General features: G+C 42.4%; 9 protein-coding genes across 24 annotated transcripts in view; 4 read left to right on the top strand and 5 right to left on the bottom strand.

Annotated features, from left to right (window-relative positions):
- Positions 1-713: 713 nt before the first annotated feature.
- On the bottom strand, positions 714-1693 carry LOC6500638 (NPC intracellular cholesterol transporter 2). Its single transcript, XM_001953585.4, has 3 exons — positions 1535-1693; positions 1193-1300; positions 714-1126 (listed from the first exon to the last, which is right to left on the bottom strand). The coding sequence occupies exons 1-3, from the start codon at positions 1620-1622 to the stop codon at positions 810-812; spliced, it is 513 nt and encodes a 170-aa protein (XP_001953621.1). The 5' UTR covers positions 1623-1693; the 3' UTR covers positions 714-809.
- On the top strand, positions 1196-5977 carry LOC6499925 (E3 ubiquitin-protein ligase FANCL). 3 transcript variants are annotated; one of them, XM_014910795.3, is made up of 4 exons: positions 1196-1334; positions 4684-4770; positions 4838-5839; positions 5896-5977. In XM_014910795.3, the coding sequence occupies exons 2-4, from the start codon at positions 4762-4764 to the stop codon at positions 5932-5934; spliced, it is 1050 nt and encodes a 349-aa protein (XP_014766281.1). In that variant the 5' UTR covers positions 1196-1334; positions 4684-4761; the 3' UTR covers positions 5935-5977. The 3 variants fall into 3 exon arrangements, with proteins under 3 accessions (XP_014766281.1, XP_032307462.1, XP_001953619.1); XM_032451571.2 differs by lacking the exon at positions 1196-1334 and adding an exon at positions 4260-4436; XM_001953583.4 differs by lacking the exon at positions 1196-1334 and having other exon boundaries at positions 4563-4770.
- LOC6500637 (NPC intracellular cholesterol transporter 2 homolog a) lies at positions 2820-4155 on the bottom strand. Its single transcript, XM_001953584.4, has 3 exons — positions 3997-4155; positions 3294-3401; positions 2820-3232 (listed from the first exon to the last, which is right to left on the bottom strand). The coding sequence occupies exons 1-3, from the start codon at positions 4064-4066 to the stop codon at positions 2916-2918; spliced, it is 495 nt and encodes a 164-aa protein (XP_001953620.1). The 5' UTR covers positions 4067-4155; the 3' UTR covers positions 2820-2915.
- LOC6500636 (protein cereblon) lies at positions 5972-8317 on the bottom strand. The gene is made up of 5 exons (XM_032451566.2): positions 8164-8317; positions 7885-8112; positions 7174-7828; positions 6618-7120; positions 5972-6563 (listed from the first exon to the last, which is right to left on the bottom strand). The coding sequence occupies exons 1-5, from the start codon at positions 8183-8185 to the stop codon at positions 6256-6258; spliced, it is 1716 nt and encodes a 571-aa protein (XP_032307457.1). The 5' UTR covers positions 8186-8317; the 3' UTR covers positions 5972-6255.
- A 564-nt stretch (positions 8318-8881) lies between these two features.
- LOC6499926 lies at positions 8882-10466 on the top strand. Its single transcript, XM_001953581.4, has 3 exons — positions 8882-9147; positions 9627-9729; positions 9798-10466. The coding sequence occupies exons 1-3, from the start codon at positions 9028-9030 to the stop codon at positions 10181-10183; spliced, it is 609 nt and encodes a 202-aa protein (XP_001953617.1). The 5' UTR covers positions 8882-9027; the 3' UTR covers positions 10184-10466.
- LOC6500635 (dimethyladenosine transferase 2, mitochondrial) lies at positions 10399-12093 on the bottom strand. Its single transcript, XM_001953580.4, has 4 exons — positions 11577-12093; positions 11382-11521; positions 11006-11322; positions 10399-10952 (listed from the first exon to the last, which is right to left on the bottom strand). Exons 1-4 carry the CDS (start codon positions 12055-12057, stop codon positions 10526-10528), a joined length of 1365 nt encoding a protein of 454 aa, XP_001953616.1. The 5' UTR covers positions 12058-12093; the 3' UTR covers positions 10399-10525.
- Positions 12094-12216: 123 nt separating this feature from the next.
- LOC6499927 (protein NDUFAF4 homolog) lies at positions 12217-13092 on the top strand. The gene is made up of 4 exons (XM_001953579.4): positions 12217-12414; positions 12478-12569; positions 12629-12875; positions 12944-13092. The coding sequence occupies exons 1-4, from the start codon at positions 12270-12272 to the stop codon at positions 13063-13065; spliced, it is 606 nt and encodes a 201-aa protein (XP_001953615.1). The 5' UTR covers positions 12217-12269; the 3' UTR covers positions 13066-13092.
- LOC6500634 (WD repeat-containing protein 61) lies at positions 13080-14378 on the bottom strand. The gene is made up of 4 exons (XM_001953578.4): positions 14277-14378; positions 13928-14222; positions 13638-13876; positions 13080-13582 (listed from the first exon to the last, which is right to left on the bottom strand). The coding sequence occupies exons 1-4, from the start codon at positions 14277-14279 to the stop codon at positions 13121-13123; spliced, it is 999 nt and encodes a 332-aa protein (XP_001953614.1). The 5' UTR covers positions 14280-14378; the 3' UTR covers positions 13080-13120.
- Positions 14379-14705: 327 nt separating this feature from the next.
- The window catches only part of LOC6499929 (F-actin-monooxygenase Mical), a 41344-nt gene continuing 33643 nt past the window's right edge, over positions 14706-22406 (top strand). For 3 of the 14 annotated variants that reach the window (XM_044714354.1, XM_044714355.1, XM_032450907.2), the window contains exons 1-3: positions 14727-14866; positions 15605-15633; positions 19852-19931. The gene's annotated coding sequence lies outside the window, so the exon portion shown is untranslated. Of the gene's footprint in view, positions 14867-14888; positions 14956-15604; positions 15634-19851; positions 19932-22406 lie in introns of those variants that run through there. The other 11 variants (XR_006506948.1, XR_004309929.2, XM_032450920.2 and 8 more) reach the window with 9 other exon arrangements.

Below are 22406 nucleotides of genomic sequence, written 5' to 3'. Positions count from 1 at the left end.
TCCAAACCCGGCAACTCACCCACATTATCTGATTTATTTTCAATGAAATTTGCACTGAAAAAAGTACTGAGAGAGGCTATAATATATTAAGTAAAATTGTCATAATGAGAAACCATTTAGATTCTGCCAAACAACCAGACATGTTTTTATTTCGTAGTAGATCATAGATAAACCAGCTGAGTATAGCTGACTTACTGCTCTTAGTATATAGTAATATACTAAGATACCTCTTTATATTAAAATAGAATGATTGAACCCAGAAATCTTTTCACTTTATAGCTACTTAAGTTTATTAGACTTAACTTAACTATTTTTCTCTTATCATTTCCCCGAAAAAACTGGGATTTTTTCGTGAATTTCTTTTACTTATCAGGCACCATGGACATATATAGACTACCCTCCAATTCGGCCAAGTGTAGAATTGCACCCAGTTAAGGTGTTATCTGGAAGGGGAGCTAAACTTTTGACCATATGGTCAACCGGTGCCGGTCAATAAATGATTATCAAAGCCATTTTATTGGCAATTTTGCCACTGAATCTGTTAAATATATTGCTGGATTCTCGGTGCAAACAAACAACGTCACCGATGACTGTATATAAAAATATAAATACTATTAGATATCTAATCGGCAGAACACGAAATGAATTAATCCGGCAATTGATTGGCGCGGGTACACTGGAATCCGTGACGTTGGTAAAGTAAACAAAGCTTATCTCTTCAAGACTTTTTGAGTTTATTGTTTAGCAAATAATGGGGAATATTCAGTCTGCCAAAATCGGTGGCATTGTGTGGTACACTCTCGGGTTTCTCAGTCCAGCAAGTATGAGTCGCTTTTCGCTGCAGTGGCTCCCTTTCGGATTTTGCAACTGACCACGAAGCAGGTGATCGACTCACCTTTGTCATCGTTCAAATTAACCGTGACATCGGCCGTGACTTCGGGAAATATTGGATCGACATAGAAGTTGAACTGATAGGTGACATCCTCGTCCTTGTCAATAGGACACATGGCGCCATACAGGAGATTTATGCAGACATTGGATATTTCCTCTGGCAGATCGTAGCCAGTACTTATGCCCCACACTTTTGCAGTTGTGGTGGCAGTGATATTCTTAATGTTGTTGTTGTCTAAAAGAGGATTTAAGGATCAAGGATCAATGTCGCATAGAAAACATGCCAAATTTGATAACTTACTGCCCAGAAAGTGGACCTCCATAACAGCAAAGGTTCCTTTGTATACCAAGCAGGGTGGGACATCGCAGTCAGCAATATTAACGCTCAACGGAAATGGCTTGTCTTTACCTGGAAATGAAAGATATGAAAAGCAGTGCAAACGGTAAGCAAAAAAGTAGACTACAGTAGCAATAGAAGACTCGTAACTTGGACGAGATAAGACCCGACACCCTCTGATAAGCTGATATCTATGGACTTGGCAATGCCTAATTTATTTATCATTGTCTTAGTTTCAAAACTCAGGATCAGTGGACTATATCAATTATCTGATATTCTTCATGTTTCATTTTTTTAACTACTTACACTCTCGGACTTCGGTGGCGCCAACTGACAGCGCCGATATCAGACTCAATCCCAGGATAATTCGAATAATGTTAACTGGTTGGGACATTTTATGGTGCACTGGTATCCTTTAAGATTTGAAATAAAACTTCTGAACGAGCGAACGCAGGTGATAAGCGTAAATAGAAGCAAGGGAACGATGTAGCTCCTTAAATAGCAGACCATCGAGCGATGATCAGTTTAGGGGGCGGGTTATCGGGATTTGGCCAGCTATTGATACGGTGGCCAGGTGCCGAAACAGGTGTTACAATAGAAAACAATGTTGCGCACAGGTGTTGGCCTCTGCCAAGAGCAATTAAGACGGAAACAAACTATTAAATCAAGTCAATTCGGCTGATAAAGTGGGACACTAATCTAACTTCTTATGCCAGCGGGCTCTTATGGGCTTGGAGGTGAAATAAGGCCTATCAATGATAGGCATTCCTACCAGACGAATGTCTAAAACAGTATTAAATTTAAAATCGATAGCCAAAGTTCCCGCCAAAGTAATCGATTTTCTTATCTGGTGTGTGGACTGTGTGGATTTTATATTTTCATGGTTAGCTGACATTTGTTTATTGGTTATTATTGATATAGAATAGTTTAAGGTATGCTGCTCAAGAAATTTAACCGAAAATATTGGAAAATATACAGGCATCGCTGTGGGCCGTATATGGGGCTCCTAAAATTTAACATATCACTGTGGACGGAGGTCCTCGAGGTGACGACCTGTTTAACATAACATCAAATTAAAAATTTTATCTGAGCTTTTATTGCAGATAAAAAGAGAAACATTTACGATATTCCAGATCGGGAGAAAATTTGAAAAGATACAGCCATATGTATGTATATGGGGTTCCCATGCAGTTCCCGATTTTCAGGGGAGTCCATGGGAAAATTTAACAAAAAATCGATCTAAAAATTTGATCTGAGGTTTTAACGCAGATTAATAGAGAATCGGATTTCAAAACGTTTAAGATATTCCGCTTAAGGATCGGGTGAAAATTGGAAAAGATACAGCCATCGCTGAGGGCCATATATGGGGTTCCCATACAGTTCCCGTTTTTCAATGGGGTTCATGGGAAAATTTAACAAAAAATCGATCTAAAAATTTGATCTGAGATTTTAATGCAGATTAATAGAGAATCGAAATACAAAGCGTTTAACATATTTCGCTCAAGGATCGGGCGAAAATTGGAAAAGATACAGCTATCGCTGTGGGCCATATACGGGACTCCCATTCATTTTTCGATTGCCCCATGCATAATATGGTTAATACATTTTTATTTATTGTTTAGCAACATATAGGAAGTATTCAGTCGGCCAAAATCGGTGGCATTAGGTGGGTAGGTTGTTAGCTCACTTAGGCCAACAAGTTTGAATCGCTGATTGCCGCAGTGGCTCCCTTTCGGATTTTGCAACTGACCACGAAGCAGGCGATGGCGTCTCCATTGACATCATTCAAAGTAACTGTGACATCGGCCGTGATTTCAGGAAAAGATGGCTCCACATAGAAGTTAAACTGATAGGTGACATCTTCATCCTTGTCAATGGGACATATAGCGCCGTAGAGAAGATTTATACAGACATTGGACACATCCTCGGGCAGAGCATATGGGAGATTCATGCCCAAAACTTTCGCGGTTGTAGTGGCGGTGATACTTCTGATGTTGTTGCTGTCTGAAAAAGGATTCAAGGATATCAAGGGAACCATAAATTTTTGTCAAATATTAAAACTTACTGCCCAGAAAGTGCACCTCCATCACGGCATAGGTTCCCTTGTATACCACGCAAGGTGGTTCATCGCAGTCTGCGATTTTAACGTCCAGCGGAAAAGGTTTGTTTTTACCTGTAAAAATAGAAATATAAAAATAGTTAGCAAAAAAGTAGGCTCTGTTTCTTGACGGTGTAATCTGGAAGAGATTAGGAGGCGCAGTTCACTGATAAACTGCTATCAATAATCTACAGGGCTTTTATTCTTGGAAATATTTTTGGCAATAGTTACTATAACTTAATGAAGTTTATGGGGATTTCCAAGTCATTATCAGAAACGTGATTCATTTAGATAAGTTTAATAATAAGTTGATATGACTTGTTAATTGACCATCTCATTGAAATTAAAAGTAATTTATTTTGGTTCGACATATACTGAGCAAAGTACAAGAAAGTGAATAATTAAAACAAAATAAGTCCATAGCACTTATCACCGAGGGGCTTCTCTCAAGTTTATTTTTAAATGAAAACAATTTCATTTGAGATACAACTATCTTTGCCTTTTCATATCAACTAACAATCAGAACATATTTTAAATAATTGTACTGTAATCAGAATTCGTGACTATCACTTTTTAAATTAGTTTTTTAATTAACATATGAATATCAGAATAGAGATTCCAGTAATTTGAGATGTCAGGTGATTTATGTTAAATTAATTTTTTTACTTACACTCCCGGACTTCTGTGGCGCCCACAGACACTACCGATATCAGAGCCAATCCCAGGACAATTCGCAACATTTTTGTTGTGGGGGAAGCTTCTTTAATCTTTTACCTGGAACTACAAAGTCTTCAGTACGCGCGAACGCAAGTGATAATCGTGAATGGAAGGCAAGGAACGATGAAGAACCTTAAATAGCAGACCATCGATCGATGACCAATTCAGGAGAGAGGGTTATCAGGCTTTGGCGGCTATTGATACCGTGGCCGCCACGCAGGTGTTACAAAAAAAACAAACAGAGGGGGCTGCAGGTGTTGCGCTCTGACGAAGAGCAAATAGGGCGGAATCGAATCAGTATATAACGTAAATTTGGCTGATAAGTTCGGAGAGCAATCTAAACTATGCCACTGGACTACAATGTTGTTAATAATTTGCCGGTCAACAAAGGAGGTATGCTAAAATTTCTATCAGTTGTGTGAAATTCAAATGAGAAGCAATTCTTATTTTATGGGTATTGTTAAAACAGTTTTAAATTTTAAATCGATAACCAAAGTTCCCGCCAAAGAAATCGATAACTTTCAGCTGATGAGTGGACTGTGTGGATTTTATATTTCCTTGCTCAGCTGATATTTGTTTAAAACTTTAAATTTGAATTTACATCATGGTCGCTAAAAACCCTTCGTTCGAATCTTTACAGGAACTTCTTGCGGATAAATATTTTGGACTTGTGGCTGATGTTAAGGAAGATGGATCCTATATCATACGCGGAACCTTTATGCTTGAGGTGAGCTTTAAACAAACTGATTAAAAGATCCCGCCAACATCTTTAATCCTTACATCCTTTTAATCAGGATAACTGGCTTAGGTTGAAACTATACCTTCCTCACTACCCGGCTCTCAATGGCTTCGAGCTGTATGTTTTGGAAAAATTCGAGTACAAACTATATACAGCCGAAAATATGACAGTTCAGGACGACTGGCAGCTGGAGGATTTTATCGACAAACTCCCACAGCTCCTGCCGCCAAAGAAACGTATAGAGATCCCAAAAGAAATGCCACCACAAGGAAATATATACGCTGACATCCTTGCACTGCACAAGCCCAACGAGTACCGTCTGCAGATAAATGATACATGCACTAGGATCCGTTTCTGCGAGTTTGTAGATTTTGAGAAACATTACCTTGAGTTGGGTCTTCCCTCTTTGGAGCTACTGGACCACAGCGTTCCAGACTGCATTCCACTAGGAGAAATGCTCGAGAAAAGCGCACATTCCCTAGAGGAAGCATTGGTGTTGTTTATGAAAGTGCTGGACGATTTGCGGCCCTTCTATGAAAATTTTATGAACATCGATGAATTGTGCCATGTCCTGCAACCATCGCCAGCTACCACGAAACACAATTCCCGGGTTTTTCCTATAAAAGATCGGGTTTACCTTAAAGTTACCAGTTTGGACCCCTTCGCCTGCTTCGGGTCCATGGAGATAAAGATTATTGGGCCCACAGACGAAGTGAGTCGCTTGCGGCATGTCCTCAGCGATGGACTAGGGAACTGGGATTCGGAATTAGATATGTACAAGAACCTGCTGCGTATTTTTGACTTGCTCTTCTTTCCCATGCCGGACTGGGTCGATGACCAAGACCAAAAGAAGGACGAAGAGGACGACGAGGAGCTGCGCTGCAATATATGCTTTTCCTACCGTTTGGAGAAGGGCGAGGTGCCCCTCGTATCCTGTGATAATGCGAAATGCGTTCTGAAGTGTCATGCAGCCTGCCTGAAGGAGTGGTTTCAAACTCAACTGGAGGGCAAGACCTTTCTGGAGGTATCCTTCGGTCTTTGTCCCTTTTGCAAGGCGGTAAGTAAGCTTTAAAGATATCCTAAAAATAATTCTAAATTATGTTGTTTTTACAGAAACTATCCACTTCTTTTGCTGCCCTCTTGGATGAATAAATCGAACAGAACATATTTGTGAATAAAAAAATCTATATAAACACATGATAAACTTATCATAGAGAAGCTTTATGTTGAAAATATCTTATATATCAATTAGGTATAATTTACTTTAACTAAAGAACATATACGCGATAATATGTAGATCAATCTTACTTTTTACACCCATGCCCTCAATTCGTGGGAAACATTTAGAGAACAGCATGTGTTTTACCAAAAAATATAGTTGTGAAACGAAATAAACACAGCATTGCCCTACTGGCTACGCCTAGAACAGCTGCAGCAGTGGCAACTGAGAAATCGCTTCACAACGCGCCAGCCTCATTCCATCTCGTTGGAGATTAGTCGTAGCATGTTGCGTACCACAAAGCTGCTCCCATTTACTGGGGTGCTCTCGCTGGCTTTTCCTATCCGTACACTCGAGCCAGCCAAGCCGAAGAAAACCTTGGGTGCCAAATTGGGTTCCACCGCCTTGAATTCCCATCCAACATGCTGAGCGCAGAATTTACAAAGGATAATATGCCACTGGTAGCCGGGGAACCAGCTGAATTTGGTGGATGGTTCACCGCTGTAGCCGATGGCATGCGACATCACGCGGTAGACGGTGTTAGTTTCGTGTATATAGCCCTCTGGAAAATCAACATCATTCGGTGCCTTATCGCAGAGTTTGTCAAAATACTTACCGGGATTGCAGTACTGTGTCTGCACCCCATGCTTGGACATGGCAAATAGGTCGGAACAATAGGCTAGACTGCTGTTGCAGTAGCGACAATAGAAGAGGGATTCCTCTTTGAGTGTACTGCCGATGAGCTGGAGTCGCGTGTTGACCGAATCCGTAAGGAAGGTTAGCCTCATCATCTTCTCGGTAAGATGTAGGTTCCGCACAAGCCAAAAAGACAACTGGATGGGACATCGGGGCATGGTGTCAATCTTGTGTATCTCCAGTTTCTTACGAGCCCGTTCTACGATCTCCTCGTAGGCATATTCCTGACAGGCATCTGCGGGCCAGGGGGTACTGGATAACTGATAGCGTCGGTATTTATCGCGCATCGAGGGGATGTCTCTAAATCTGGACATTGAGCCCATATCTACGCACTTCAGTGGCTCTGGCAGAAAGTACTCGGGAAGAATCTTAACCTTGCTGAAGCACTTGCTCGTCGGATTGCGGGCGATATATTGCGGAGGTCTGAAAAAATAATTGGTTATCAAAGTTTGATGAGGAAGCCATGACAAACTTACCCTTGGATATCATCGCAATTGATGACGATGCGCTGCAAAGCTCGCGATTTGTAGAATACCAACTGGCGACCACTCTCCCCCTTCTCATAGACCTGGCAAGTAACTCCATATAGTTTATGAGGGTTATCCTCGGGAGGCTGCATGAGAGGAAAGCCCACTCCAAAGATTAGGCCATCCAATCCGGGCATCTCATCATCAAACAGGCTGCCATCGATCATAAAGGGCAGCACTTCGCCGGGGAAGAGGATGTGCTGATGCAGGAAGATGAGCATGTGGTGGGTGCTGCCCACTTCCAAATAATCAACACCGGGCACTCGGCTCAAATGGTTGCCAAAATAGGAGTGTTCCGCCGGCAGGTTTGTGTCGAAACGCACTCCCTCCTCCATGTCAATGTCGATGGGTGTTCTCGGTATGGGCTGGGGTGGTTCCTCCGCTTGCTCTCCTCCATCTTGGCTGGTATCGTCGCTAGTGCGACTGCGCCGCCTCTCCTGGCTGAATACCATGCTGCGCACCCGTTGCAGGAAGTTGTCCCGATTCAAAAGGGCAGCAATTCCGCCGTTCTGAGTACGAGCTTGGGATACCATCATGTCCACGGCGGAGCGCAGGCGGTTCTGAGGGATCATCCACCGGGGCAGGGCCTCCAAGTCAGAGTCGTCTGAAATAATAAGGTTAATATAGCTGTCTCTAGGGGGTACATTTCTTACAGATTACCTTCGCTTCCTGGACTTTCCAAAGACATGTCGCTGCTGGGAGGATCGAGCGGACTTAAATCGTCTTGGATAGCATCGTCGATGGGATCCAGAGGGTTTGCCTCCACCTCGACCTCTGCGGCCACGGGATCCTCGAAGACATCCTCCTCCTCCGCCGCCCGATGGTCTTCTATTGCACTGTCCCCGTTTTGGTCCTCCCCATTTTGATGGCCTTGCCCAGAATTGTTTTCTGTGGGGATTACATTTTAGGGATTACTGCAACGTATTTCACTCTGCCCACCTGCTGTCTCCTCGTCGTCCATCGAGCCGTTCAGGGTGTGTGGGTGGTTCGTTTCGTTCCTGGATCAAATTTTTATTTATTTACTTTTTATTTTGACAAAGGAAAATATCGTATAGAGATGGTTGTCACTCGATAACGTTCATACGTGTCTGAGGAACTAGTGTTGGAAAACTGTTACGGAGACAGCTTGCGGAAAATTCAATTAGTCGCAAAATCTTTTGCCTATATTAATTAACAACCGAATTAATGACTCAAACAAACATAAGTAGCTTCTATTGGTCACAAATTCGATGGTACACTCAAAAGAAAAATTGATTAAATGAGGACGCTACTGTCAAATTTATATCGAATCACCGACATATTCCACCAAATATCCTTATTTCCCCATTCCACGAATCATATTCCACTAATTATCCTTACACAAGATAAGCTGAAATGAATAAAAATGATTTAATATGTAAAAAGGTTTCAAAACAAATTATTGCATTGTCCCGCATCCTGGATTGTGCGTTCTATCTGGAGCTTTTGTAATGGAGCTTATTTTAAAATTTCAACAAAATAAAATATGTTTGTAAAAGGTAATAGGTTTATTCAAATTCAAAAGTTTATCCAACACCAAAAAAGTTTACCGCCCATCAAGCCAATGTGACCGCACTTCACAAAATGTCAACTCAGTGTGAGCGTGGTGAGACTGTGGTGAGTTTATTGCCTATTTGATAATAAGCTTAATAATAAGCTTGAGCTCTTGATGATCGCCGCTTGGAAGCGGATCAATATAAAACAAAATAAAGAAAGTTGAATTGTTTTTACATATCTTTACGTACGTTAATCAAAACAAAGAGGAGAAAAACGAGATTTTGAAAAATGGTCCATGTACGCCTGTTGCTGATCTGTGCGCTCTCCGCACTTTTTTGGAAAGTGGCGCGTGCCCAAATCGCCTTCGTCGAGGATCAAGACATTGATAAGAAGAAGGCCAACCTTGCGGTAAGTGGCCACAAGAAACCCAAACGACGAGCTGATAAGAAATGCCAAGGCGAGAGAGGCTGTGCAGTTGGAAATTACGAAGCTGGAAATACCCTATCCAATCAAACAAAAGTTTTGAGACAAACTTGATAGCAATGGGTCTGTCCGAACTTGTAAATAAGCACAATAACCATTAATTGATTTTTTAAACACTATAAAAAGTATTAAGACGCAGGAAAAGATGTGTTTAATCAATAATAGATAGTTTTCAATGGTTGGATTAAAAGTAAATAGTTATCTGATTTCTGACTAATTAAAGACTAACTAAAATATTTAATAATATGAGAGAGTTTCATGAAATTCGAATCGATTTTTAGGTCATTTTTATACTCAGAAAAAAAAAACAGCAAAGCTAAAACCTAATTAACTTAGAGTATTTCAGACTGATAATAAATATTGTTTAACGATCTCATCATCGTCCATTTTGGTATCGCCCTCAGGGTCGCAAGCCACTCTACTCGCCGGCTCGGTGCCCCAAGTTCCAGTTGCTCTACCCGGGCGACCAGCAGCAGCAGAATGACTGGGTCTGCGACTGTGCCCCAGGTGAATAATATTGAATAATTATCCATCGATGACATAATAATGTTGGGCTGTGTGGTTCCCCGTTTCAGCCACTCTGTACTATCCGGAAACAGATGCCTGTTATCCGGCCTACAGGCAGGGACCCTGTGAATCCGGCCAAATGCTGGTGCTCTACAAGGAGCGGGTCATACCCGAGTGTGTGAAGAATCCTTGCTCGAAGGACAACCACTTCATGATCCGCGACACATGCTACGAGTTCGGGAACATAAAGGAGAATCCCTGTCCCTACAAAGAGGCAACCTTTGTGCTGGGCGTGAATCCCACAAACTTGATGGTGGACTGCGTTAAGCTGTCGGTGCATTTGATAACCCGCATTGCGGATGATGCAGAGGAGGCTCCACCAGACTACCATCTTGAGCTGGCCGAGAAGTGCTCTCGCGGCAGTCGTTTGCTGGCCCAGGGAAAGTGCTCTTAAATCGAGATTGAAGAAAAACTTATAATAGATTATTTTTTGTGTTGTTCTGTACATGCCAGTGAAAACAATTTCGAATTTTTTAGACTTACAACCTAGGTGCTTAATGTTCTGTGAACCACAAAAATACTCACGATTCTATTCAAATTGAATTTGAAGGAATTCAAAATAATACAAATCTTTTTTTACTTAATATGTTAAGATTGATCACATATGACTTCTTTGTTTCTGTGTACTTTAATTCCAGTTTGAATAAATTAAAATTTAGTTTTTATTCATTTATCAATCCGTGTTTGTTTTTTTTTTATTTTTAAACTTAGCTAATTAAAACAAACTAACAAGACATTAGGAACTAGCTTTTTTTCGGCCCTTGACAGCCGTAGCCACTGGGGCTGGACTTTCCTCTTCGAGAAGCTCCTCCGTTTCTGCATCATCCTCCTCCGGCAACGTGACTCCATCCTCCAAGTTCTGCTCATCGGTGGCCGTTTCTAGTTTAAGCAGAGCGTTTTCCAACGAGGCCAAGAAAGAGCTCTCGGCGTACTCCGGCCACTGTCGGAACTGGCTAAAAAGGGCCAACATTTGACTGGGCCCAAGGTCCCCGAACTGGGTATAGATATTAATTCCCGGATAATAGTGCCTAGGACTTATCGTTTTACTCTGGCTGGAGTACTGTGGCAATTTGTCAGGCGACTCATCCGGATAGGTGGGCTGGAGGGGCTCAGATGCGTGTGGGTTTATAATCAGTCGAGGGCCACACCCTGGCACCCATTTCCTAAGACCAATAAATAATTTAACTAATTTAAAATATAAATAATATGTGCTTACTCTAAATTGGGAATAATGCGGTTGCGTCGGCTAACAAAGTTTTGTTTGATAAAAAACCAGAGAGCAGGTAGATCCTGGGGCTGAACGAGTTCGTGAAGATTGCGACGAGGCGTGAACTTCACTAGGTAGAGGTACTCCGGGTTAATGGACCGCACCTTGCCCAACTTGCTGCCCTTGGTGAGAGTGTAATTGGATTGCATCGGTAGGAAATCTTCCCTAGGCACTTTGGCTATAAACTGATGCTCGAAAAGGATCTGGAACAGTATGCTGGTGGACCGGTATATAAGATAGCCAATCTCATTGGTGCATGTGAGATGCTTTAATGATAGAATATTTTTTAAAAATTATTTTCTGCTAGTATTGTCATGTTACTTACAATGTAAATGGGTGGTGGCATGGCCAGAATCATTTCACAGCGTCCCAAATTGTAAAGGCTGGTTTGAAAAATAAGCGAGTTAATCAAATGCTTGTAAAAGTGATATGAGCCGACTGCCCCAAAGACCAGCATGTTGACATCTACCAAAGAGATAGTGGTTTAATGGTTTTATTTAGTGGGTTTATTTATACTCACCGTCGTTGAAGGCTTTTCGGGGCACATCGTTGAGGAGGTCCATCACGCGGCTACCCCCATCCATCTTGTCCATGTAGACGAGCTTCCATAAATTAACGAAATCTCCCTGCCGCACCTTCACTCGCTCTGGGTAAAGAGAATGCAGTTCTTGGAGGCGCGGCATAAAATGGTCCATACTCTCGAGTAGAATAATCCGGCGGAACTGGGTCTCCCTGTCCAGTAGATGCCGGGTAAAGTGACCCGTTCCTGGATTGAGTTCCATGACAGTATCACAGCCGGATTGATGCAGATGAGGCTCCAGGTATTGGCCAATCCTCTGGGCCGCCTCAGAATTGGCGATGTACATGTGAGCGGGCGCCTTCTGTTTTCGGGAGAGCAGTTTCTCCGGAAACTCGCCGCTGTAGCGGGTTTTCAGCTCTCGTTTTGCCTTGGTACTGTACTGGCACCTGGCCAGAATCCAGCTGCATCTTCGAAACAGCATTTCTGGGATTCTTTAATCAAAATAGTTGAGTTTAAAAAGGAGCTAACATTCAGTTTGTTTACAAAACTGCGCACGGGTCTTGCAACACTTGACCACAGCTGTTTGACACCTTAATCATTTTCCAACACTTTTCGATTTGGTTATGTTTACGGGCTAACTTTTATTTTTGTGAATTTTGCCCAACCGTGAATTAAACCATCTTCCGTTCCGCCATGGGTCAACTGGCTTCAAAGGTGATCCGCAAGGCTAACCGCTTCAATGTGGAAAATCGCGCCCATCGTGTCTTGGAACGAGAGAAGCCAACACCGGCACCCAAATTTGATTCCAATTTGAGGGACATGGAGCGGACCTTAGAACGTGAGATTCCTGAGTAATTTAAAAGATCTCTTTCGTTTTCTAAGCTTGACTTTATTATTACAGTTGACCCGAAGTTTGTAGATAAACTAAATGCCAAGGATGCCACATTGGACAGCCGATTGAAAGATGTTTATGTAACCTCGCAGGATCGATTTGTGGGTTACAGAAACGGGAAATGTAGTGGACAAATATTAATCTTTCGTTTACTCATTAGATTAAGCGAGTTCAGGAGCGCCAGGCAGCGGAGGCGGCGGCAGACACAAAGGAGGAGCGAGTGCTTCCCAAGGACCGAAAGACTCCGGAAGACTTTGAATATGGTTACTTGGAGCCTACACGTGTCACCCCTGGAAGGTGTACGTTGCGGCAAGCCTTGCAGTTCATCAATGATCACCAGCTGGATCCGGAATCCTGGCCAGTTAATAAGATAGCTAATGAATACAAGCTCAAAGAGCCTCATGTTGGTACGATCTTAAGTCACAAGACCTAAACAATTTTTATTTTACTCTCTCACTCTTCACTCTTTTTGTAGAAAACATCCTACATTATTTTAAAACATTCAACGTGTACATACCCGATCAGAAGTATAAGGATACGCTCCTCACGCAGGCTAAGCAGCAGTTTATTGAAAACAAATCCGATAGCAGTAAATAAATAAATGGCAATTGTTAGTTGTTTTAAGCCTACGTTTTATTATACGGAACTTCGATCACACAATGGCATTTGGCGGACAGTAGTAGATGTTCAGCGATTTGTCCTCGGAGGCGGAGGCCACCTTATCGTTGCCCGGGCTATAGCGCACGCCCCACACTTGATCGGAGTGCTCAGCAAAGGTGTGCAGACACTTGCGTTCGGACGTGTCCCACACCTTGACACTGTGGTCACTGGAGGAGCTGGCAAAGTGCTTACCATCTTCCGAGAAGGACACGCAGAGCACCCAGGATGCGTGGCCAGAAAGAGTTCCCACCACGTCCGAGTGCGCCACATCGTAAAGCTTCATGTGACCATCGTCAGAGCCTGTCAGAAGCATCTGGGAGTTGGGTGAGAAACACAGACTCCGCACGGGCATAGCATGGCCCTCCAAGGTTTGAGCTACCTTGCCCGCCGCTACGTCAAAGATAGTAATGATGCCGTCTATAGCCCCACTGGCTATGTACTTGCCATCGGGGCTCTGGAAATACAAGATATTTAGACAGAGTGGAGGGTAGTTTCACTGTAGAACTCACATAGGCAATGCTCAGTGTGTATTTGCCGTTCTGGGCGTCCAAGGTTTGCTCTGCCTTTCCAGTTTCTACGCTGTACATTGAGATCTTGCCGTCGTTCAACCCGGAGATTACGTACTTATTGCACGGCGAGAATCCCACTGTCCAAAGATCCACGGGGCCAAACGTGAGCAGATGCTTTTTGTCCCCAGTTCGGGCATCCCACAAGCACATGCTAGAATCTAGGGAACTGCTGGCAATGGCTGAAAGGCTTTCAATTAGAGAAGTCATTGGCATTTAGCTTTCTAGCTTACTTTGACCATCTGAACTGACTGCCACCGAGACGACTCCCAGAGCGTGGCCTTTGAGTTGATGTCGCAGCTTCAGCGTATTGTCTTCCCGCACGTCCCACACCTTCACCAGGTCGTCGAGGCCACCGGTGACTATGAAGTCCTTTGGACGTTTATCCTTTTTGTCAAAGTCGAAGGGGTTCTCCTCCTCGGGCTCGGTGGTGCCGTCTTCTGGGTCGGCCGGCTCTGTATCCCGGCCCCAAGTACAGGCCCACAGCGCGTTATCGTGCGCATTTTCTTCTTTGTGCAGCAGCGAGAACTGTAGAAAGGGCTCGGATTTTATTCTTACTTATTTTTAATAAAGAAAACTCACCATCCCAATGAAAAACAGATAAAACTATAAATATTTATTCGGTATGAGGGAACGGAATGAAAAATCCCACCGTTTACAGCACCGTTTTTCAACACTGAAAAAATTCCCTACAGCCACATTAATCTTACAGTGGGGTCGGCACTCGAAATTAGGGAATTTATCCGATTCGTACCTAAACCGGGTAATGTGGAAGATAATCTTTTAAAAGAAACCAGCTGCGTTTTTATGTTAGTAAATAGAATGCTAAATACTGTTAATAAAGGCAGTAAATAATTTCTTATATGTAATTATTAAAAGCCACCCATTTTACCCTAAACAAGTACAATTGGTAAGGTTTTAAATGTTACTTGGGGAATAGTATTTCCGAAGTATCTTTTGGCTGGCTCTTCGTGTATCTCTCGGATTTCAAACAGCTGATTCGAATGCCATTCGCCACGAATCGCCATTCGCCATTGGATTGGACAAGCGCTTCGGAAAAATTCACACAACATACGAAACAACACAACTCAGCGGTCGTCCGTGCGCGGGTGTCTGAATAAATCTTATTAAATAAAAAGAACGGACGCGATTTAGCCAGCGAAAAAAAAAGTGTAAGTGGTGCAGTGCCAGAGCGTTATATAATAAGCGAATCCTAGAGATACGCGCCGCAGGACGGCCTAAGCGTGGTGTGGCTTTTTATGTGAGAATTTTTTTCGTCGCCGCCGCTGCCGCCGTGAATCGAATTTGTATTTTCTGTGGGCCGCGTGTCTGGAATATATTAATAAACATACATACAGTGAAGCCTCGCAGATGTGAATGTGAATGTGTGTGTGTCTGTGTGCCTGTGCAGCAGCCCGAGAGGCACAATATACAGAGTATCTTTGGGATCTCCTCGACGCAAGCCAGCAAATTATTCGTTTTTTGATTATTTATTGTGACTGCTGCACACGCACTTCCTAGATCTCCCATCTCACATCTAGCGATTCGCCTATTTGTGCACCTAACCGAAAAAAAGCAACCGAAAATATACGAAAAAGTCTCTGTCCGGCACTTTCCATGTGTTTTCTGTTTTCAGTTTTTCAGTGGAGTGTTTGTTTTATTGATTCCCGTTTCGCTCCCCCCCAATCCCCCTAGTCGTGTCTCGTATTTCCCCCTGCTTCCCACTTCCGATTTTCGGTGTAAACAATAACGGTAACCGGTTTCCGTGCAAGTTATCTCTCTAATCTCGTCTTTCCTCTCCATTCCTCATATCTCCTCTTTGCTGTGGTTCTTCGCGCGATTTAAATCGCAAACTGCCTGCCGCTTCCCAAATCTGCGAATCGCTTCAAATAAAACACCAAAATAAATAGTTCCAGTTGAGAATCTTTAAATTATCAAGGTGAGTCCCAAGCAGGTGATCGATAATGGTGTCTCCGAAGAATACCAATCGAGGATTTACATCCTAGGTCTTTATGTAATCGTATCTGATTGGTATGCAAATGATCTCACACATGGCAGCGATGAATAATCATATCTCTTTCTTTTCGAAAATATAAGAATATTTGCATTTTTATTATTTAGAAGTTTGTTTAATAATTTATTGAGGATTTATTCACAAGAATATACATCAGATACATTTTGTATCTTACAGATACGATAGGCAAAACCTTACCCCTTTAAGATATTCTCTTTATCCTGTAAAAAAATGTATAGTTTTAATAAAAAAATGCATAAAATATTAGCAAGTCAGCCTTCGCACTAATGTGGCTTGTGGGGATAAGAATAAATGGTCGCCCTTAAGAGGTGCTAGAAATGTAGGGAAAAGGCAAAAAAAAAAAATGAATGGAAAAACTAGACCATAAACATAAATGCATTCACAGCTGCCATTAGTGCGGCACAACTTTTTACTCACAATCGCTGCTCACAAAAAAAAAAGACAAGCAAAAAAACCAAATACGACAAAATGGAAATCCAGGGCAGGCGCAAGAAGAAAATGAAACAGTGGAACAGCCCCCAGTGCTCCAGCAGCAGCAGCAGCGGAAAAAGCCCATGCCCAAGTCTATGAGCAACTGCAGGCCGGAATGCACTCGGAAAAAAAACTAATAGTAATTAGCTGAGGTGGAGCTGAAAGAGGGTCGGAGAGGAAATACAAAGTCAAGTGTGGAAAATCGCCCGCTGGGAAAAGCGTGACAAAGCCAAAAGCTGGGGAAACTGGAACGATTGGAGACAAGTCTGTATGACATCATTGTTAGGGGGCGTGGCAGTGAGCACGACAATGACATGCTGCTTGGAGTTGGCCAAAAAAATAAAAAAAAAAACAATCTGAGCCAAGCTGGTAGTGGGGTAAAGTACTGCCAAGACAGCAAAAACCAGTAGCAAAGATTTGATGTATCAGCCTTGACATCATTTTTCGAGAAATGGTGTATGTAGACAGTGGGAATTAAAATATAAAAACATTTCCTAAACTTTTCTATGAAACTTCAGCAGTATAAAGTAGTAGTAGCCATCTGCAAGCGGAAAAAATAATTCCACAGAACTTGTTAAAGATTGAAAGTACGCCGAAGAGACTCGCCAAAGTCCACTGATAACACCACCCATTGGCTTAATCGCCAATTCGTTGAACCCTGGATCATTGACTCCCAAGATCTTTTTCCGCCGTCCAAGCAATTTTCTTTACACTCACTCTCATGTACGCAGTACACCCGTGAAGGCAGCCCCAGACATGACATTGCACTGGCCGCAGCCCAAGAACAATGGAGTTCCTATAGCGCTGAGGAAGGCCAGAAGAGCCAGAGCCATAGCCCTAGCCCTCTGACCATTTTGCGTGTCTGCATAATTTTGGCACAATCGCGTGGCCGTAAAAATATTTTGATAAGATAATACTTGGCCATTTGACTATTGTTTTCACTCTGATTGTTTCGAGGAGAATGTTATTAAGGGCTTTAAAATTCATTTCCAATGACACACGGCCCATTTGGGCCCTAATTGAGGCCTAGTTTCGAGTGTGACATTTGTTCTGTCTGCTTGTTTTTTTGTTTCTGGCATGTGTGAAATATTTTCATAAGCCATTTAGGTTCTCAGGAGGCGTTAATGGCGTTAGCTAGGTGGTAATAGCAGTGGTCATTAGCATATGTCGGGTAAGCCTCGTGTAAGTGTAACAGGTTTTCCCTTTACTCAAGAGACAACAAGATGATGTATGGCCCGGCAGTGCCATTAAGTTTTGTATCAAATTGTGGTAAATTGATAGCTTCAAGTTGTTGCTTCGGCTTGGAAACATGTTGTTATTCAATTTACGAGATGAAAGTTTATAATTTCTTTAAAATTTAAAGTCAGCCAACAGGCAGGTCGTAAAAAGCAGCTATGCAGTTAACCTCTATCAAGTGCATTTTAACGACCACGATGTGTTAACAGCCGTCCTCAGCAAGGAAGTCCCTGCCCCATTGAACCCCATTTGGATATGAAATTCGAGGAGCCCTATCTATCTTTCTTCCCTATTAACCCATAAATGGGAAACCGATACGGCGCAACGAGTCGCCACTCCGATAAAATGTTAACTATTTTAGATAAGGCTGCGGCCAAGGCCAAGCCCCCTTACACTTACTTTTACTTCTATTTTTAGTGTAATCGCTATCGTAGCTCTTTCACAGTCGAAGAGAGCGCGTAAAATTGTTTATATTCTGCGGCATAAAGACGTCTGCGATTTCTTTTTTTTTCGCATTTGAAGAGCTAGTGTTTTCCACAGTTTTTTTTGTTTGTTTGTCGGTTGGCCTTTCACGTGATGGGCTTTGTGAGTTTTTTATTTGCTTCATTATTAATCGCATTTTTATCGCCATTTTAATAACATATGCCCAGATGTTGGGAAAATGGTGAGGGAGTGGGAGTTGGGAGAGGGTGGGGCCATAGGCGTCAATTAGCTGTCGTCTGGGCCGAGCACTTTCACAATTTATCAAAAATACATCGTCAAAGTGTCCACTGGTTCGTTTTCAATTTCATGCTTTTTGTTGCCTGCCGGTTTCTTTCGGTCTTTGTGGCGAAAAGCACACACACCCCCTGAAGGAGGAGTTGTATTATTAATTAAAAACCTGACAGACATCGTCAACATCATCATCATCGGATGACCATGACCCATGAGTGTGTAAGCTCTCTTTTGTTTTGAGGCGCAGATACCCAGTATGAGGTCGTTGCTTTGTCTTCCCTCGCCTGGCTCTGTGAGGTTTTTTGCATTTTCACAATGCTCCGGTGAATAAGAATTTGCAATTTGCTGTAGCTGCTGTTGCTGCTGATGTTGGCATGCACTTGTCTATAATTTATTTGAGACAACGGCAATAGCTACCTGTGTCGAGTACAAGCCGCCACAACATGCTACTTGTTACGCCTACCTATGTGCTTGTGCCTTTTTCATTTAAGCTTTAGTTTTTCCAGTTAGTTTTCAGCCAGTCAGGCATTAACTTTTGCCCATTTACTCACTCGTATTATTCACTCAGCCACCGTATCGTTTAATCAGCCAGTCGGAGGCCCTTTAGTTTAAAAGCCGGTTTGCGAGCTCTTAATATGATTAAGTTTTCATGCTTCGACAGCCTCACCTTCCTAGCTCACTTGGGGCTACAGCCCACACTCCTCCCAAAATGTATTTTAGTTCAGAATTTCCATTTCCCCAGTAGGGGGTTGTTGTGGGCGGACATGTAAACTAGAAGTTTTTCAATATCATAAGAAGTTCGGGGCCATACGTTGTGGATTATTCCCAGGCCAGGGGTGGGTTTCTTCAATTTCATATCCTAATCCGAGGCCATGAGGTCACTCTGAATAAAAACTGAAGCCAAAAAAGGTTATAATATTGGTATAATATATGGTATCCTTTTTTGTAATTTGTTTATCCTGCCATGAAGAGAGTTCTTATTGACTTTCAGTTCCCCTTTATAAACGAAGTCAGTCTGTAGTTCAGACTCCAAACAAATCAAGTTCATGGCTGGGGACTGGCTTTGCAATGTCTGTAAAGTAACTCTTTGCCTCCTCTTCCATATTTTTATTGACTAAACACTGCTTTTGATTTATTGATTTGAATCGCCATGCAACCCCTCGTTTAAACTGTTTGCTGTTTCTCAATTGAAATCATCCAAACAAATTGCATTTCCCCTCGGATAGTCAGCGCGAAGGCCAATTAATGGGTGGCTCTTCAATGGAAATTCAAAGTGCTGACAGGCGACAATGTTTGATCGTTTCTAAATGTCATTTGCACTTCTGATTCTGATTCCCAATTTCGACATTCGCAGTCGGAACAAAGGCCAGAATCTTCTTAACAGATACACACTCTTCCGAAGATGTATCTGTGCATTTTTAAACTAGTGGTAGTAGTTGTGCCTCGGATATGTGATTCACATTCCCCAATTATACCATAGCCGTCAGAGATCGAAGGATGACGTACGCTGGCCATGACTGAAAGCCCAAGATCAAGTAATATATATACCATATTTTCACTTGGAGAAATGATTTCTTCTTTCCAATAAATCGCTTTGGGAATGTTTGTTTATGAAACTATAAAATACCATTTAATAGCCTTTATTTTGTAGGTTTTATTCGGCAGATCTTTAATCAATACTTTTTTCTTGACTTTTTTCAGTTGAAACTCAAACGATAAGCAAATCATACAAGACCTTCCCCCATCACCAATGTTTTCGGCCAGAACATTCGCTTGTTAAGGTGAGTTGCTCATAATTTGTATATTTTTAATAATGTATTAGAGCGAGTATAGATTGGCACATGTCAGTGACTAAGAGTGGCGCATTTAATGGCTGATAATTGCCTCGCTTTTGGCCATAACCGTGGAGCGGCGATTATTTGCCTTTAGATTAGATACGAAGAGTTCCCTGTGTAGTTAGGGATGCAATATTGTGATGTATAGAATTTCATTAAATAACTATTATTTCCGTTCTCTCAGAACTAGCTGGTACTCATTGATCAAAGCAATAATTGGCCAAAAACTCCGACGTCATTTGCACCTGGCCGTTCTGAGGCCCACCTGCAGTTGCCCATAAATCGCCTCCCCCCGCCTGCCGGCTGGACTGCCTTCCAAACGAGGCTCATACATTCTTAATTGGCCAACAGTGTCCGCCGACACTCAATGAAAAGTTCTGTTCTGCTGGCCGAGGGCCAATTCGAAAAGAGCAAAGTTTATTGGGCCAATACAATAAAATCGAATCGGTTCGATTCGAATCGGAAATCGGGAGGTCTAAAGAATCGAAATCGAATCTGAATCTGAATCCGAGCCAAAAGCGAACGGCAAAGGCTATTTTTAATTGTCTCTCGAGCAAGTGCTTTGACAGTTTCAGTTTCAATTTCGGGCTGCAGTTTTTCAATTTTTTCCCAAATTGATTTTCCTTGGCGTGTCGGCACCACCCATCTCCCACCCACTCTGCACGGTCGGCTGGTCGGCTGGTCGGCTCGAAGAAAGAATGCCTCTTCCTAACAAGAAATTAAAATCTAAACACTAACGCCAACGGATTTAATAAACAAGAGCAGAAATATCTGTTCGAAAATGGCCCGTAATGAAAGCTGAAATGAGTGGAAAACTTTCTTTTGGCCGAAAATTCGTGTAAAATGTGTTCTATTTATTTTCCGTTTGCGGTTTCTGTTCAAATTGGCGTGAAGAGAGCCAGGGGGAGGCTTTCGATTGCCATTTTATTTATATTTTTAATTATTCATAGAACTGTAGAGAGCCGCTCCCAGTCCCGCTGCCGCGCGGAAAGCGTATTTTATTTGCAATTAATTTTACAATTCGCTTGTGGCTGTTGAAAAACTATTTTAGTGCCTTTTTTGTGATGCCCTCGCTGCCCACCCCCCACAAATTATTTTGTTGTTAAATTTTAATTTTAGTTTCGGCTCTGTGAGATTGCTGTTTGTTTTTGTTGCTAGTCGCTAGTCGTAATTAGCTTTGTGGTGGGTTTATTGAACTATAAGTTCAGCTCCCAAACGCACAAATACTCATACTCCCCGCACTCTGGCACACACCGAGTGTGTGCCATGTTTATGCGTTTCGGGCTATTTACGGCCAAGGGTCCCAGCCACAAAAAACAAAAAAAAAAACCAACAAAATATTGATGTTTTTTATGGACATGCCCAGCTCAGTGTCGTGTGCTGGAAATTCTATGGTTCAGGTAGCTTTATGTGTCGGGTTGAGGCCCACTGACTGGTTTTTTTGATCTAATAACTCCCACAAGCCAGCGATTATTCTCGCAAATGTACCGGTTTTCTGGCCACAACAATCTAAAATCAATTTTTGATTACAAATTGTTGTGATTATGAGCCCGTGTGTGGGTTGCATTAAAGATAGATTGCCAGTGCAAGTATTTAGCAATGTTTTCCTAATGATATTGATTATCTCTCAAAGTAAATATTATTTTGAAATAATTGCAACCCACATATTGAAGTTGCCTTTGTTCTACGTGCCTTTCAAATATCAAACCAATTAGCATTCAAAACAATGTAGGAACAAATTTATTTTCACTTGCTGACACAAAATACGAGCAAAAAAAATGCCATTTCCTTATCTATAACATGGGCAGTTTAATTTAATGATCGGCGCCTATTACAGGCATATTCGTACACCCGGGATTCCTTGGCCATATATGGTGCGGGTACCCTGTGGACCCGATTCTCATTAGTCGCTCATTGAAATCGACCGGCGCTGATAACGAATTTTGATTTGAAATCGAACTGCTGAAGGTGTTGATGCGATAAGCACGTCCCCATTCCCATTCCCAATCGTATTCCCATTCGGAGCGGCCAAACCTTGACCAACTAAATTGGGGCTAATGAATCAGCTGATTGATCACGATTCGACTCCGATCCATATAAGGTGCTGGAGTCGTTCGGTTCGATTTTGAAAGGTACCTCGAGTATTTTCTTTTGGCCGGCACCGCCACCGCCATCGCCTCTATCGCTGCTTCGTTTTTCCCAATCAGCAAACGCAAATCCAATTATCAATCGGATCAATTGGAAAGTCGGAGCAGAGCAACCGCAAGGCGTTGGAACGAGTGGTTGGATGGAGAGAGGGAGGAGGCCCACTCCACTCCAATAAGCGGGGCGTGTCAATGCAATTAAGGATGGCGAAAGGGCGGATCGATTTGGGTTCCGTTAAGGAAAGTTTTCTACACAGAACGAAATGGAAGGGATCGA

The sequence above is a fragment of the Drosophila ananassae genome, chromosome 2L (assembly GCF_017639315.1).
Source record: "Drosophila ananassae strain 14024-0371.13 chromosome 2L, ASM1763931v2, whole genome shotgun sequence".
Classification (NCBI taxonomy): domain Eukaryota; kingdom Metazoa; phylum Arthropoda; class Insecta; order Diptera; family Drosophilidae; genus Drosophila; species Drosophila ananassae.
The sequence above is the reverse complement of the archived record's forward strand: the minus strand, read 5'-3'. Positions and strand labels throughout refer to the sequence as shown.

Bases quoted from the DNA above. Each gene is read 5' to 3' on its own strand.
- LOC6500638 (XM_001953585.4), bottom strand. From the start codon at position 1,622: ATGTCCCAACCAGTTAACATTATTCGAATTATCCTGGGATTGAGTCTG. The intron at 1,301-1,534 runs GTAAGTAGTTAA...TTTCATTTCCAG, and splicing joins CGCCACCGAAGTCCGAGAGT to GTAAAGACAAGCCATTTCCG. The intron at 1,127-1,192 runs GTAAGTTATCAA...ATCCTCTTTTAG, and splicing joins GGAGGTCCACTTTCTGGGCA to ACAACAACAACATTAAGAAT.
- LOC6500637 (XM_001953584.4), bottom strand. From the start codon at position 4,066: ATGTTGCGAATTGTCCTGGGATTGGCTCTGATATCGGTAGTGTCTGTG. The intron at 3,402-3,996 runs GTAAGTAAAAAA...CTATTTTTACAG, and splicing joins CGCCACAGAAGTCCGGGAGT to GTAAAAACAAACCTTTTCCG. The intron at 3,233-3,293 runs GTAAGTTTTAAT...ATCCTTTTTCAG, and splicing joins GGAGGTGCACTTTCTGGGCA to ACAGCAACAACATCAGAAGT.
- LOC6499925 (XM_001953583.4), top strand. From the start codon at position 4,648: ATGGTCGCTAAAAACCCTTCGTTCGAATCTTTACAGGAACTTCTTGCG. The intron at 4,771-4,837 runs GTGAGCTTTAAA...CCTTTTAATCAG, and splicing joins GCGGAACCTTTATGCTTGAG to GATAACTGGCTTAGGTTGAA. The intron at 5,840-5,895 runs GTAAGTAAGCTT...TTGTTTTTACAG, and splicing joins TTTGTCCCTTTTGCAAGGCG to AAACTATCCACTTCTTTTGC.
- LOC6500636 (XM_032451566.2), bottom strand. From the start codon at position 8,185: ATGGACGACGAGGAGACAGCAG. The intron at 7,829-7,884 runs GTAATCTGTAAG...TTATTATTTCAG, and splicing joins GGAAAGTCCAGGAAGCGAAG to ACGACTCTGACTTGGAGGCC. The intron at 6,564-6,617 runs GTAAGTATTTTG...TTGATTTTCCAG, and splicing joins GACACAGTACTGCAATCCCG to AGGGCTATATACACGAAACT.
- LOC6499926 (XM_001953581.4), top strand. From the start codon at position 9,028: ATGGTCCATGTACGCCTGTTGCTGATCTGTGCGCTCTCCGCACTTTTT. The intron at 9,148-9,626 runs GTAAGTGGCCAC...TATCGCCCTCAG, and splicing joins AGAAGAAGGCCAACCTTGCG to GGTCGCAAGCCACTCTACTC. The intron at 9,730-9,797 runs GTGAATAATATT...TCCCCGTTTCAG, and splicing joins GGTCTGCGACTGTGCCCCAG to CCACTCTGTACTATCCGGAA.
- LOC6500635 (XM_001953580.4), bottom strand. From the start codon at position 12,057: ATGCTGTTTCGAAGATGCAGCTGGATTCTGGCCAGGTGCCAGTACAGT. The intron at 11,522-11,576 runs GTGAGTATAAAT...TCTCTTTGGTAG, and splicing joins CCGAAAAGCCTTCAACGACG to ATGTCAACATGCTGGTCTTT. The intron at 10,953-11,005 runs GTAAGCACATAT...TATTGGTCTTAG, and splicing joins CGCATTATTCCCAATTTAGA to GAAATGGGTGCCAGGGTGTG.
- LOC6499927 (XM_001953579.4), top strand. From the start codon at position 12,270: ATGGGTCAACTGGCTTCAAAGGTGATCCGCAAGGCTAACCGCTTCAAT. The intron at 12,415-12,477 runs GTGAGATTCCTG...TTATTATTACAG, and splicing joins CATGGAGCGGACCTTAGAAC to TTGACCCGAAGTTTGTAGAT. The intron at 12,570-12,628 runs GTGGGTTACAGA...TTTACTCATTAG, and splicing joins TAACCTCGCAGGATCGATTT to ATTAAGCGAGTTCAGGAGCG.
- LOC6500634 (XM_001953578.4), bottom strand. The intron at 13,877-13,927 runs GTAAGCTAGAAA...AAAGCCTTTCAG, and splicing joins AGTCAGTTCAGATGGTCAAA to CCATTGCCAGCAGTTCCCTA. The intron at 13,583-13,637 runs GTGAGTTCTACA...TTGTATTTCCAG, and splicing joins ACACACTGAGCATTGCCTAT to AGCCCCGATGGCAAGTACAT.